Genomic DNA, 16,469 nt, shown 5'->3' on the forward strand with positions numbered 1-16,469 from the left:
AGATCTTTTTTAGTGATTCTTTTCCAAGACTTTATCAAATAATACTGATTTCTATGTTTCATTTCAGATTAATCATTTAAACCTACAGGTCATAATGCTGATTCCACTTTGGATCGAGTGTATTCTTCACAGTATCTGTAGAATGGCATTGCCCAGATCCATCAACCACCACCTTAGCAAATGGGTCTGGAAGTCCTGTGAAAAAGGAGATGATTTTTTTATTAAAAAATATTTTACATGGAAGATAGAATAATTACATGAAGATTATTATTTGCTACAAAGATTACTTCATTCTTTATAAAAGTTTAATGTTTACCTATAAAAGTGATCCATTTTGAAAACTAAGATTGAAGTTAATTCTACGTTAAAAACCAAAAACTACATTTTTTCTTATTCCTATCTGAAAACATTCTCAGCTTTAAACTACCGAGGTCTAGAGGTTACCTCAAATATGGAAGTTTTTATAGATCTTTACTTTTGACCCCAGAAAGGAGAACGCTTAAAACACTCCTGGCTCTCATAGCTTTCCCAAGGTCTCCCTGGGTAGCTTATTTAAAGAAAGAGCTTACTAAAGGTTTTCACACAGGAACATGGGCCACAGAGAAATTAAACTAGCCAAAAAGTATTACTGAGTAACTTCCATAAGTGTGAGAAATTGAAACAAAAAATCTAATACCCTGCCTTAAAAGAGATCAATACCTAATTGGGGAAATAAGAATGCCACACACACACACACAGCCCTGAGAATAAATGTTTGATTGTACTGATCTGTAATATGATGAATGTTTTACATATGTATTAAATCTCTCAATCCTCACAATAACCCTATGGAGTAAATAATACTATTATCTCTATTTCATCTATAAGGAAACTGAGGCACAAAGGGTAATTAACTAGTCCAAAGTTACAGTAGTAAATGGCAAAGCCAGGGTCTAAAGTTTAGATTCTAAACCCAAACACACACAGTCTGGTTCTTGATTTCATGCTTTTAACTACTATGCTGTACTATACCTCTCTCTTACTATGTGATTCACCAGTCTGTACAAGAGCTTCGAAAAAGAGAACAGTTTGAGTTTGAACAGTAAAGAAAAGCTTTTATTTTCTTTTGAGGGGATGGGGCTCATTTGGGCTTTAAAGAATAAGTAGGAAGAGCACCAAGGAGAGTATGATAATATCTGAAGGGTTCAGAGGAGTCTAACCAAAGGGTTTGTGCTAAGGTGTGAAAATAAATATGGTTGGAGAAATAAGACTGACCCAAGAGAGGCTTAAAAGTCAGAAAATCCAGGCTCAGAGTGACTGAGGTAGATAGCAGGGAGCCATTTTAGGTTCCCGAGCTGGCTGTGAATACATTTTCATAATTTCTATTAGTGGTATTCAGATGGACTAAGCAGCATAAAGAACACTAAGACGAGTAGACTCTGAACTAGTGAAGTCACATGGAAAGGAAAAGGAAATGAAGTGAAGAAAGCTACTCTAAAAGATCTAATATAATTCATAAGAAACTAATGTCAAAAAATGACACTACATTTTTCACACCAGACAACACTTTAAATAGTAGCCCTTTTGACCAAAAAACATTAGGAGAAAGTAGAACTAAATAAATTATTAAAAAGACAAAAATGACGGTTTAGATGTGAGACATATTGGGATGGTATAGATTTCCTATGGACAGCTGAAAATACTTCAACAAAATTTGATAAGTGTTAATAATTGGAGAAACTTTGCACCTAGACATCTATGCTAGTTTCTTTTTAAAGTCATGATACTAACATGCCAAGATTCAAGGTCAGACAGAAATCACCTAGCCAGTTCCAATTCTATGCTTCTGTGATCTGCAACTTCAAAAAAATGAGAGAAGACCTAACCTAAGAGTGTTAAGTATTTAAGAAGAAACTTGGTAAATTAGGGTATCAATTTATTTAACTACTAGAGGTCTGGTACATGAAATTCGTGCACTTGAGGGGGGGCCCTCAGCCCGGCCTGCACCCTCTTACAGTCTGGGACCCCTTGGGGGATGTCCGCCTGCCAGCTTACTAGTAGGCCTGATCCCCCCCAGGGATCAGGCCTAAGCTGGCAGTCAGACATCCCTCACACAGTCCGGGGCTCTCGCAGTCCGAGACCCCTCGCTCTTTACCACCTGCCTGCAGAGGCAAAAGAGGCTCCCGCCACCACCGCTGTGCTTGCCAGCCATGAGCCTGGCTCAGGGCTTCTGGCTGAGCGGTGCTGCCTCTGTGGGAGCACACTGACCACCAGGGGGCAGCTCCTGCATTGAGGGTCTGCCCCCTGATGGTCAGTGTGCATCATAGCGACCAGTCGTTCTGCTGTTCAGTCGATTTGCATATTAGGGTTTTATTATATAAGACATTGTTCTTGAAGTTTACTGCTGTTCATATTATTTCCATAATGCCTAACAATTTGTAAATGTGTTTAACAGAAAATACTTTTCCCTCTACATTCACTAACATTAAGTATTTTCTCCTGGGAGTAATGTACTCTACCTTGTTCTTTTGATTCTTCAATATAAGCATATAAACATATAAATGTATGATTGTAAGCAAAAACAAACAAAAATCACATTGAGGATTAAGAAAAACAACTTTTTCCACACAAAAACACTAGGTGTGTTATATGTATAACCCATAGACAACAGTGAGGTGATGGCCTGAGGGAAGAGGAAGTGGGGGCTGGATAGAGATGGGCAAGGGTGAAGGGGAATGGGGACATCTGTAATGGTGTCAACACCTAAAATAAAGTTTTTTTAAAAAGTATGAATGCCTGAATCTCACCTTCCTATTTCTCTCTTCTGTTAAAGAACACAAAATACAAGCTCTATATCCTAACCAAAAAATACTTTTTTCAACTTACCTAATTATATTATTCTACAGAATTTTCACTTGAGAGCCAAGTTAATCTAATGTGGTCAAGAGCTATCAAGTTTGCTGAAGTTATTGAGACCTCTAAGAGTGGTAAATATAAAGTGGGTAAAATATTTTCTGTATTTTTTTAAATTTCTCAATTCTCCCCATCACTCCTGAGTCATATAAAATAGCTAAAGCTCAAGAACTTTTTCACTACACAAATTTACTTAATAAGCTGAAATTAATAATAAAATAAAAATTTCAACTTAAAACTGAATTACTTATTAGGGAAAAGAAAGCTTTGTTTTTGATTAGGGGAAGAAAAAATAATTCAGCTAACCAATCTTGGTTCTGAGTGATTTCAGTATGGCCCCTATACAATATCTCAACAGAATATGTTACACACAGATATTTTATTTAAATGTTGCATAAAAGAAAAAATAATTTGATGCTAATAGCATTCTTTTAAAAATAACCATAATGGATATATGGATAAAGTTAATAGTAAAATCAAATGGTGAGTTTTCACTGTAAAATTCTTTATATGTTCCCACAGGTTGAGAACCGCTGTCTTAGAGGTTTACAAAGAATTAAAGATCCCTCTAGATTTCCTAGGAAAACTGAGACATGGCTATCTGGATATTTCATTGGAGAAAGTGTATCTTGGGGCTCTGAAGGAAAGAAAACAATTTGGGGAGGAAGGCTGGAAGACAAAACTGAAGATTTTATCTTTAAAACCAGAGCAGATGTCTTGGGAAGTATGCAGCTGAACATGTGCAGTCCTCACTTCCCCATCCTTTTCTTTCTCCTTGTCACCAACCTATCCGATCCTACCTGCCATACTGCAGTCCTACTAGGATAAATCCTACCTCAGAGCAACCTTAAGAAGGGTAAAAAGAGTACACACTGGCCCAGCTGGCGTGGCTCCGTGGTTGAGCTTCCACCTATGAACCAGGAGGTCACGGTTCGATTCCTATTCAGGGCACATGCCCCGGTTATGGGTTTAATCCCCAGTAGGAAGCATGCAGGAGGCAACCAATCAATGCTTCTCTCTTATCATTGATGTTTCTATCATCTCTCTCCCTCTCCCTTCTCTCTGAAATCAATAAAAATATATTTTTTAAAAAAAGAATACACACTCGTTACTAGGTTATTAAAGATAGGGTTGATTGAGGTGAGTAGTCCAGCACCAGCTGGTGAAGACAATAGTAATTAGTGGTAGCCCAGAGAAAGACCACTGGGTACAAAATTGGGGCATAGGGTACATGGAACATCAACTGGTTATATCTTTCTTCTTAACTTTGTCCTATAGCACAGACACAAATTTTAATTATAGAGTTTTATAAGAAGTTATTTTATAAGCTTTAATTCAGATTCTACACTAGGAAGATTGGAAGTAATAAAATTTCAAGTGGAATGAATTAAGTACGATTTAAAAATATATCAAGAGCTTATTATTTCTTTTAACCAAACCCTCAAGAATTATCTAATGTCATATTAAATTAGCACTTACAGCTAGTTTTTGCTGGCTGGTAGGACATGAATTTTTTTTAATATATTTTTATTGATTTCAGAGAGGAAGGGAGAGGGAGAGAGATAGAAACATTAATGATGAGAAAGAATTATTGATCAGCTGCCTCCTGCACGACCCCTACTGAGGATCAAGCCTGCAACCCCCGGGCATGTGGCCCTGACCAGAATCGAACCTGGGATCCTTCAGTACACAGGCCGATTCTCTACCCACTGAGCCAAACCAGCTAGGGCTAGAACATGAATTTAAAAATCTAATAATTCTTTATTTCTAACTTCAAATACTTTACATATAAAATTTTGTTGGCTTAGAGTTTTTAATAAAAATTTTATCATGTTTTACTCAATAAATTAAAGCTACCCACAATCCTCCTTCACAAAACTTAATCCTAAATAAAGCCACAAGAAAATTCACAACAGATCAGCAAAAAGACTGCAAATACGGGAACCAAATGTCCACTTTGGGGTCTGAGACAAGAGCATCTATGATCAAATGTGACATAGATTTCTTTCCTACAGCCTGGAAACTCTAAGCAAGCTGAATGACTTTGCTACTTTCCGAGAAATCCTGAATGCATAGGTAAAATTTGCTATAAAATGTTAGGGGGGAAAGTGTTCACAAAATAATCTCAAACTTTTTCTAGAAATCTAGTAGCATGAACACCTTTAATATACATTACACACATCTGCATATACACAGCACCACGCGCACATGCGCGCACGCACACACACATACACATTTCACACAAATATATGGGAGGGGTGACTAAAGGGAAGGGGTTAAACTAAAAAGATCAAAATCCTCCAAAAACAGAAAAAGTGCCCTAGCCGGCTGGCTCAGTAGATAGAGTGTCAGCCTGCAAATTGAAAGGCCCAGGTTCAATTCTGATCAAGGGCACATGCCCGGGTGGTGGGCCTGATCCCCAGTGGGGGGCATACAGGAGGCAGCTTATCAATGATTCTCATCATTAATGTTTCTATCTCTCTCTTCCTCTCCCTTCCTCTCTAAAATCAATAAAAAAAATATATTTAAAAAAAAAAACAGAAAAAGTGATGCCAAAAGGCTCTGAACCAAAAAAACAAACAAACAAACAAAAAAACCAACAACAACACTGAGTATATTTCTGAATAGAAAAAGTCCTAAGTCAGACAATTCTGAAAATGCTACCCAAAAAATTCACACACAACATACAAGATTTAAAGTTAATTTTACTTACGGAAAAAATCCTTTTTCACCAAGTTTTTTGCACAGAGTACTGTAAAGGAAACAAAAAATACAAAGGAAAATTAAAATAAAATGGTAAGACTGCATTGTCAAAAGTGTCATTTTTAAACACTGAAAACACCACTGAATAATAAACACTAACTACAGCAATGTATGAAATATGATCACAAACTTTCATTAAAAGACTAGCAGAAGACAGTTGAACCAGTGGTTGCATCTTTAGCAATGTAACAGCTGAGGACAAAAAGTTTGTAAATCTGGTATTCTAATAACGACCCAATTCCTATCTTCCACCAAGATCTGTTCTCAGGGTAGCTTGGTGGCAAGAGGGAAAACAGTTCTAAGACAGAAATATGTAAATTCGGGTTGACATATATTTTAGGACAGTGGTTGTCAACTGGTGGTCTGCGGACCACTGGTGGTCTGTGAGGTCCAAAGGGTTGGCAACCACTGGTTTAGGAGATAATTTTATGCTGAAGAGGATCATAAATAAAATAAAGCTTCCCTGATATAGATGAGTTTTTTTAAAAATAACACTGTTATTTACCCTGCATCTAAATGCCATAGAAACTTTACAGGAGAGATAAATTACCTTCTAAATTATAAGCTCAACTAGTGGCCCAGTGCACAGATTTGTGCACACTGAAAGGAAATTAATTAGAAGAAATATTTTAATATTGCTATTCACCCTTTCTCTATAATAGAAGTGTCAGAGATGAAAGAAAATTAGTAAAATGTATATGATAATAATATGTAAAATGATTAATAAACAATAACATGCCATAACAACAGACATGATATAAAAACAACTAAAACATGATATAAAAACAAAATATTATATAAAAACATTGATAAAAACAATGACTGATAAATTGATTAAACTTATTCTAATATCTTTCTGTATACCACATTAAGAGTAAAAACACTTTCAGAGTGCTTGACTAATTTCCCTTGTGATGAAATTTACAACTTTAACGTCACACGCTCTTCAAACTTGAGAGAAAGCAACATATAACTGATCATGTCTGAAAACGGGTTTAGGTAGAAATATTTCTACTTTGTCTAGAGTTTGTCCTTGTAATTTATTAATAGTCATTGCAAATGCTGGCTCACGGGAAACTATCTTCGAATTAATTTAAATGGGAGGCCAGTGTCAGACGGGGACAAATCAATTCTTGGAATCAGAACTACCTCTCCTTCCACAGATCCTGTTAATACTTCAGCTTCGATTATGTTAGGTTGCAATCTTTTGATAATAAATCAAGTACCATTACAAAGACCCCATTTACTATTAAGATTTCTCAGTAGCATGATGATTGCACCTACTTTCAATTTTAATTTATGACACGGCATTCCTGAAGGGGTAATACTATTAAGAAATTCGATGTGAAAATTTTCCGTTCTGGCATCATCTGTCGAATCAATGGAATCATCACTCAAATAGGTGTGAAAAACTCCAGTATATCCAAAACGTCTTCATTTATTTTATGAACGTGCTCATTTTTAGGACAAAGAATCGCATGTTTAAATATATTTTTAATATTATCTATAGATATACTATTTCCAAAGGTAGCTTCAAAAATAGATCCGTTACAAATCATTTCACAGGGGATTTCAATAATATCCATTCTGAGAGCTTTATATGTATCACGCAAGCACGATTCAACATTTATTTTTTAAATTGCCAGTGCACGTCAGATGTACTGGCCAGTTGGTCAGTCAGACAGTCGGATGGACAGTTGGTCACTTAGCCTTTTATATATATAGGTGACAAGATAGATCTACTATATCTTAACAAAAAATAAAAGTTAGTATACTGAGCTAGATATCCCAAATCTACATTCTCTTGATTACGTTGTATTAAATTATTATTTATAGGGTGATAGATGCACAATCTTGTGAATATATTAAAACCACTGAATTGCAGCCCTGGCCAGGTTGCTCAAGTTGGTTGAAGTGCCATCCTATAACACCAAAAGGTCTGGGGTTCGATTCACAGCCTGAGTACACAGCTAGGTTGTGGGTCCGATCCCCAGTCGGGGCACATAAGGGAGGCAACCAAATGATGTTTCTCTCACACATCAGTGTTTCTTTCTCTATCTCTCTCTCTCTCTCTCTAAAAATCAATTTTAAAAAAATAACACCATTGAATTACACACTATAAAGAGGTGAATTTTATAGCATGGGAATTATATTTAAATTAAAATATTACTGCCTATACAGAGTCATAAACTTCACTTTTTTAATTCAAGCCCAATACAAGTGAAGAGGAAACATCAATTTCCATGTATTTATGGTTTATAATTTATAAAATATCTATGAAAGTAATGACTGATTAATTTCTACCTAATTCTACTCACCATTAAATAGTCTATTCAATTAGTTACAATTATTGGAAGTTCAGTGTGTAAAAATTCATTTAACATTATAAACCTTGGGAACAAATCTAAATATAACTAATCACTTTTCAAGTTCAAATAAAAGTCATTTTGAAGACAGAGGCCATTACTAAATGAATAAAATTTTTTTTTAATTTTTTTAAAAAAATATATATTTTATTGATTTTTTACAGAGAGGAAGGGAGAGAGATAGAGAGTTAGAAACATCGATGGGACAGAAACATCGATCAGCCGCCTCCTGCACATCTCCCACTGGGGATGTGCCTGCAACCCAGGTACATGCCCTTGACCGGAATCGAACCTGGGACCTTTCAGTCCACAGGCCGACGCTCTATCCCCTGAGCCAAACCGGTTTCGGCAATGAATAAAATTATTAAGTAAGCACAAGGTACAGATTGACTAAGCAAAGACTCTTAGAAACAGTTTTATTTTTCAAATCATAATAACTCAATCATGAGAACTATGGCCATAACTAAGTACCAAATCACAAACTTGATTGGAAGTCTTCTCCAAATTTTTATTATCATCATATAAACTAAATAGAATACTTAGGATCAACACATATACAATATAAATACAAATTATAGTCTTTAGTATTAAAGAGGTGATCATAATTCAAGAAGTGAAATGGCCCTAGCTGGTTTGGCTCAGCGGATAGAGCGTCGGCCTGCGGACTCAAGGGTCCCAGGTTCAATTCCGGTCAAGGGCATGTACCTGGGTTGCGGGCACATCCCCAGTAGGGGGCGTGCAAGAGGCAGCTGAATCCATGTTTCTCTCTCATTGATGTTTCTAACTTGCTATCCCTCTCCCTCTCCCTTCCTCTCTGTAAAAAAATCAATAAAATATATTTAATAAAAAAAAAGAAGTGAAATGATTTCACATCCTACTTCAGAGAAAGAGAAAAATATGCAAATTCTCTCAACTTCTTATTACTAAACCTACAAACTTAATGCTTTGATACTCATTCTTTTTTTTCTTCCTTTCACTTACAATGTCCACTCTACTCTCCTGCCTAACTCTACTCTCCTGCCTTTGCTCTGGATCTTATAGCCAACTCACCACTTTCTCAAGGATATTATCTCTCCTCTCCTCTACTAAACAGTCTCGTCAGCACTTAAACATACTCAAGTCTCACCCATGTCTCCTACCTCCAGCCACCATCCAACCTCTTCTCCTTCATAATGAAACTACTTTAAAGAACTGTCTACGCTTTGTGGCTCCACTTCTTTACCTCCCACTGTATAGGGCTTCCTCTTCCATCATTTCCCTACACTGCTTCTCCAAAGCCCTGGGAACCTAATAACTAAATCCATCCAATGGACGCTTTTCATTCTTTATTACATTTGTCCCTGAAGGGCATTTGCCTCTACTGACTACTCCCTCCTCTGGCACCTCTCTCTTCTTTTGGTTCTGTTTAACACCACATCCACCTGGTTTTACAGTAGGTCATAAAACTCATTCTAAGTCTCCCTTGCCAGATTTTTTTTCCTATGTACCATCCATGAAAGTTAAGGTTCTTCTTGGTTTTGCCCTAAGTTTCTTTAAATCTATAACCTGAGGAACACAGATGCTCATATTTGTAAACCTTAGAATTATTTGTAAACTGTTATATGTACATGAAAGAACTCACTTTTTTTTCTGGGAGAAAGTTCATAGTTTAATAGACTCACAAGTCTCTTCCCTCTCAAAATATACATCTGAAAGGCCATTTTCCCATATATTCCTCCCTGGTCTGTACCATTTTAATGACGCCTAAATCTATAAACCCAAACCTTTGCTCTCTCCTGAACTCCAGGTCCACACAGGCAAACTAAATATATCCCCAAAATAAAATCCCCATCGTCCCTCTCCCCCACAAACTTCCCGTTTACTTTTTTTCAATAAATAGCTTTGCTTTCCACTCCATTGCCTCAGACAGAAACCTTCATAGCAGACTTCACTACTCCTCCCTCACCTCACCTCCCAGCAATTACCAGTTCTAACTAATACCCTTCATCTGGTCACTTCTATTATCAGAGCCACCACCCTAGTCCAGGCCACATCAACCACTATCTAGGTCAGTGATGGCGAACCTTTTGAGCTCGGCGTGTCAGCATTTTGAAAAACCCTAACTTAACTCTGGTGCCGTGCCACATATAGAAATTTTTGGTATTTGCAACCATAGTAAAACAAAGACTTATATTTTTGATATTTATTTTATATATTTAAATGCCATTTAACAAAGAAAAATCAACCAAAAAAATGAGTTCGAGTGTCACCTCTGACACGTGTCATAGGTTCGCCATCACTGATCTAGGTCATTACAGTAGCCTCCCAATCAATCTCCTGCCTCACCCCCCTTCAATCAGTTCTCCACACTGGACCCAAAGTGATCTTCCTAAAAATATGATTAAGTCCTTCCATCCATTTCCCCTCCTTCTAATATTCTAAAGCATCCTTAAAGCATTCCTCAAAACTATCCTTCTGCCTGTGCTCCATAGCTCATACCCAACCTACCCCCCTTCCTTAGGGACCTTGTCTCTCTCTCCTCTGCTGACCTTCATCCTTAAAACATTCCCAAGGTCTTCAGGCCCAAACTTTACTTTGGTTTACAATACCCTTCTGGCCCTGGCTCCTGCTTACCCCTCTGACTTCATCTTTCATCACCATCTCTCCCTTCCAAGCCCCCAAGTCCAAGACCCAGCCACTCTAAACTTTCACTTTCTTAAATGTACACTATCTCTCACCCACAACCTTCCCAGGCCTGACACATTTTTCTCAGGCTTCACCTTCTCATCTTTTAGGTCTCAAAAGGGAAGGAAGCCTTTTAGAACATGTTTCTCTCAACCCTCCGCCCACTTGTATTTTCACAGAAGCCCATTGCTATCACAAGCATTTATCACACTTCATTATAATTGTTTAAGTGTAGAATGTTGCTTATAACTATAGAGCTGGAAAACTCCATACAGCAAAACTCCATGTCTGCCTCATTTCTTTGTACTTCCAGCATCAAGTACACATTGCCAAGCATTTGATGGGCCCTCAATAAATACTTGTTGAATGAATGAAACAGACTTCAAAAAAAACTAAAATAATTTCACTGAAAGAGGAACTTTTATTCTATATGATAAATTACCAATTCTCAAATCATCATGATTTTGACTTAGGAAATCTTATTTTTAGTGTATTCCTTTATTTAAAACATACTCATCTTCTTTTAAAAATCATAAATAAGATGTTGCTAATATATAAAAAAGTTTCAAAGGGCAACTAAAAAATCAAAACAAAGAATTTTAAAATCAAGTTTAAAGTTTATGAAGAGAAACTGAATTTCAATAACCCAGAGACCAGGGAAGATAAAACAGGGTCCTACAAGAGGTTCATTTAAAGGTTAATTTAAAACATAAAGAGAAAAAAAATAAAATAAAAAATAATAAATAAAAAAATAAAATAAAACATAAAGAAATATCAGGATTGGTCAGACTGCTAACCTTAACACTAGATAGACAGCTCCAACCAATTTTGTTTTAAGATTTTTTATTGATTTTTAGAGAGAGAGGAGGGGAGAGGGAGAGAGAAACATTGAGACACTGATAGACTGCCTCCTGCACACTCCCAACCAGGGATTGAGCTACAACCCAGGCATGTGCCCTGACTAGAAATTGAACCGTCAACCTTTTGCTGCATGGAATGACGCCCAAGCAAATGAGCCATACCGGCCAGGGCCAGCCAGTTTTTCCCTAAATTATTTTATACCCTAAAAGAAAAAAAAAAAACTCTCAGTTGTATATTTTAAAAGACTGATTCTTAAACATAATTTGAGATTTGGTAATTTATTTGCATAAGTAAATTATTTTCATGCCTTGGAGTCTTTATTGCACTGTTCTTTTTCTTAGGAATATACTCTGGGTACTTGAACCAGCGCCCATTGCTCTTTCCATCCTTAGTACCAATTATAAGAGCTCAGGTAATGCTCAGAGAGTTAATGTATTTTTTTTATAAATATTTTTATTGATTTCAGAGAGGAAGGAAGAGGAAGAGAGAGATAGAAACATCAATGCTGAGAGGAAATCATTGATTGGCTGCCTCCTGCAGGTTCGACCCAGCCCGCAATCTAGGCATGTGCCCTTGACCGGAATCGAACCTGGGACCCTTCAGTCCGCAGGCTGACGCTCTATCTACCGAGCCAAACCGGCTAGGGCGAGAGTTAATGTATTAATAGGACAAATCTAATTTGTCACCATAATAAATTCTCAACTAAGGAGGTACTGTATATATCAGAATCTCCTGGGCAGTGGTTCTCAACCTTCCTAATGCCGCGACCCTTTAATACAGTTCCTCATGTTGTGGTGACCCCCAACCATAACATTATTTTCGTTGCTACTTCATAACTGTAATTTTGCTACTGTTATGAATCGTAATGTAAATATCTGATATGCAGGATGTATTTAGGCAACCCCTGTGAAAGGGTCGTTCGACCCCCAAAGGGGTCACGACCCACAGGTTGAGAACCGCTGCTCCTGGGGAATGTATGCACCATATTATAATGTAACTTTATATTTGTAACAATTTATATTTATATTTGTATAAATTTGTATTTGTAAATTTAACATCTTTTGTAATAGATACTATCGAAAGTTGAAACAAGATTGGAAATCATGGAGCTAGGGAGGGGTAGCAGTGCGGAAGAACTTTCATTTTAGTTTTCTAAATGATTATTACAGGAGAAAGGTAAAAATAATTTTGAGAAATGCCAGACTAAGCTACTAGAAGGGACTAGCAGGAGAGAAAACCTGTAAGGTAGATGGGGCCAAAGCAAAGGCTAGAGAGTATAGACTTTCTCCTAAATAGTTACCAATACTTGAATAATTTTAATGTTTAGTAAGCTTTCTACTGAAGTAACATATACAGAAAGGTGCAAAAATCTTAAGTATATGATTCAATAAATTTTCACTAATTTTTGTACTAAAACAAAATATTAAACTGGACTCTAGATATTTATGTAGCAGTCATGTGTCAATTTGATTAATGCTAACTACAAATGTGGCATTACACCAGCACAACGCCATTACTCCAGAATCCATTAGGGACCATGTCTCACATGGCCTATAGATTTGCACTAGATTAATCTTACTAGACTACTTTGATCATGTACCTTTCTCAAATCCCTTCAAAGCATTTCTCATTCTTAAGTTTACACTCCTAAAACCTATCCTGTTCTAGCTATTCTAATCACCCCTTCTACAGATAGATGGTTTGAAATAGGTGGAGGAGATTATCAAAATAAGCTAAGGTTGGCCTCATTGGTATACTGGTAACTCCTATTTCACACAGATGCTGATGTGACCATCTTGAGATGCTTAATGAGAAGGGAGCACTGCCTATCAGTGGTTCTCAACCTTTCTAATGCCTCGACCCTTTAATACACAGTTCTTCATGTTGTGGTGACCCCCAACCATAAAATTATTTTCATTGCTTCTTCATAACTGTAATTTTGCTACTGTTATGAATCTTAATGTAAATATCTGATATGCTATATGTGTTTTCCGATGGTCGCGACCCACAGGTTGAGAACCGCTGGCATTCATTCTTTCATTCAACAGTTCCTGAGCACCCACTTTGAGCCAAGTGCTATGATAGATTCTGCAGATACAAAGATAAATAAGATGTAGTCCTTTGCCCTCAGAGTCTGTAAGTCAAGTATAATTCAAATATGCTATAAATGCCTTTGTTGTTGTTGTTTTCTCAAGAAATGTTCTCAAATTTTGCAAAGATCCCCTTTTAGTAACTTTTATTTGAGGCAGTAACTGGAGGAAATCATTTGCAGAAGTGCAGATGTAATAAATATTACCATTTCACTTAAGTCAATAATTCTTTTCTGGATGAAAAGGAGTTACTACATGCAAAACACTATGTAATAATATCAGAGTATAAATCCCAGCTGTAGAAATAGAATGCTATTGCTGTTCTTACTGAGTTGTACTCATAATGAATGGCTGTCTATGCTTCATCTGAATAAAACTCCCAACTGCTCAGTGTCTTCTTGCCAAAAATTCCCCTTCCTCCTCCAGATTGGAGTTGCATTCCAATTACACTGCTGATTGGAATGAGACTGCTTGAGAGAAAGGAAAAAGAAACACTCAGACATCCCGTCTTCCTTCGCTGTACAAAAACAGATTTTATAATACTGTTCTTGCAACTCAAAAGTTGTACAGACTATTTTTGAACAGAGTAGAATTCTCTGGGTTTTCTTTGAACTTATATTATCATTGTAAAATACAACTGAAGTTCAGGATAACATTCCTATGCAAATTCCAACAAGATGGGCTAGTGTTTTAAAAATGTCTACTAATATGCACCCTTCCTGATTGCTGGCACATAATAGCAATTTAGATTTTTCTGCTCCAAGAAACAACCTCTACCTCAACTCTTAAATGTGAAGTGAAAATGAAAAAAGTTCTACAGAAAACCTGCACACAGTATAATTTTTATAGGTATGTGTTTTAGTAGTTATTGTTGCTTGAAACAGGAGCACTGCACAAAGAGCCACATTCAAGAGCATTATTATAAAACTAGAGGCCCCATGCACGAAAATTCGTGCAAGAGTAGGCCCTCCCCCAGCTGCCGGCACCAGCTTCCCTCCAGCACCCAAGACCCAGGCTGCTTCCCTCCTCCGGCCACCCGCAGGCAGGCACCCAGGACCCGGGCTGGCTTCCCTCCAGCCGGGCTTTGTCAGGAATGATGTCCGGAAGATGTCTAGTCTAATTAGCATATTACCCTTTTATTATTATAGATGTTGCAATGAGCAAAAATATCAGATACAACCCTATTTGCCCAATAATAATCAAATGGATAAGGATAACAACCAGCATCTTGAAATATTACAGAGCCATTAAAATTATGTAAATATGTTTACTGACAAAATATTTTCTTAACATGCTATTAAGAATAAAAGTCTAACCCTGGCCGGTGTGGTTTGGTGGTTGAGCATTGACCCATGAACCAGGAGGTTTGATTCCTGGTCAGGGCACATGCACAGGTTGGGGGCTGGATCCCCAGTAGGGGGCATGCAAAAGGCAGCACATCAATGATTCTCTCTCATCATTGATGTTTCTATTCCTCTCTCCCTCTCCCTTCCTCTCTCTGAAATCAATAAGAGCATTTTTAAAAAGGTTAAAAGTCCATTTACAAATAGTACATTTACTACAATGTAATTTTAGTAGGGAATATAAAAATATTGTATAACATTTACTGAGTATTTACTATGTGCAAGTATGTATCAACCACTCTGTGAAGCCAATAGTATTACCTACATTTTATTTATTTATGTTTGTATCACCTACATTTTAAAAATAAAGAAACTAAAGTTCAGGCATAAAAGACTTGCCAAAGATTACACTAAGTTCTAGAGTTTAGATTCCAAGTCAAATTAATTTAATTACAGAACCCAAACTCTTAACCATCATATATAAAATGAAACAGTCCCTAAGGTCAGCTCTTCCTTTTCAAAGCAACTTAAAGCATTTATTGGTGATATAATTTCACAAAATGGTTAATAAAAACCTAGATTGCAGAAGAGCCTTCTCTAAAACATGAGAGTTTTCTCCCACCTTCATGTAATCTTCCCTCCTTAATTCCAAATGCAGAAAAGAAACTGCAAACTGTTATTCTGGGAAGCATTGTTCTCAGTCTGTTGAGATCTTGCTTCCAGATATACCCTCTGTTTGGCTCAAATAAACTCTAATAAATTATTTTTAAAAAACACATAAGAATTTTCCTCTTTCAATAGATATAATAGTTTACCCTCTATAACCATATTAGACCTACTTTTAGCTAAATATCTTGCTACAATGCCATCTAATCAAGGAATTTTAGGCAATTCATGCTGCAAAACAAACTGGACCTCTAAGTTTAACTTACTGTACTTAGTATCTGGCAGGTAATTTAATTAGTGTATAAGATGATGTATTAAAAGACATAGGTTCTACCACAATGAGGTAAATATTCTTACTAAAACAACAAGCAATATCAGCATTTAAATATTTCACCAAAGGAAAAACTGGTTCTCAAGTTAACCAATTAAAAGTGACCTTTCTAGCCTTAGCCAGTTTGGCTCAGTGGATAGAGGGTGGGCCTGTGGACTGAAGGGTCTCGGGGTTTGATTCAGGTCAAGGGCACATACCTCGGTTGCAGGCTCCATCCCCAGCCCTGGCCAGGCCTCGTGCAGGAGGCAACCAATTGATGTGTCTCTCTCACATTCTAGTTTCTCTCTGTGTCTCCCCCTTCCTTCTACTCTCTCTAAAAATCAATGGAAAAATATCCTCAGGTGAGGATTAATAAACAAAACAAAAATAATAATAAATGGACAAGATTTTGAGGGTCAGTGGTTAGAATAATAGCACTTGAGGTGAGGGGAATATTTTGAATAAAGGCAAAGGCAGAAAAGTCCTGGGCTTATTAGTGGGAACAAACAGGTTC

The 16,469-nt window shown here is 36.9% G+C and overlaps 1 protein-coding gene across 1 annotated transcript in view; it reads right to left on the reverse strand.

Moving 5' to 3' along the window:
- Positions 1 to 16,469, reverse strand: part of SMURF2 (SMAD specific E3 ubiquitin protein ligase 2) — a 93,789-nt gene that overhangs the window by 37,715 nt on the left and 39,605 nt on the right. Inside the window, exons 2-3 of the mRNA XM_070395583.1 lie at positions 5,606 to 5,644; positions 87 to 195 (exon numbers count right to left, since the gene is read on the reverse strand). Of these exons, the coding sequence (XP_070251684.1) occupies positions 87 to 195; positions 5,606 to 5,644 (148 nt within the window). The remainder of the gene's footprint in view (positions 1 to 86; positions 196 to 5,605; positions 5,645 to 16,469) is intronic.

The sequence above is a fragment of the Myotis yumanensis genome, unplaced genomic scaffold (assembly GCF_028538775.1).
Source record: "Myotis yumanensis isolate MYYU_CA2020_CCGP unplaced genomic scaffold, mMyoYum1.0.hap1 SCAF_16, whole genome shotgun sequence".
Lineage (NCBI taxonomy): Eukaryota > Metazoa > Chordata > Mammalia > Chiroptera > Vespertilionidae > Myotis > Myotis yumanensis.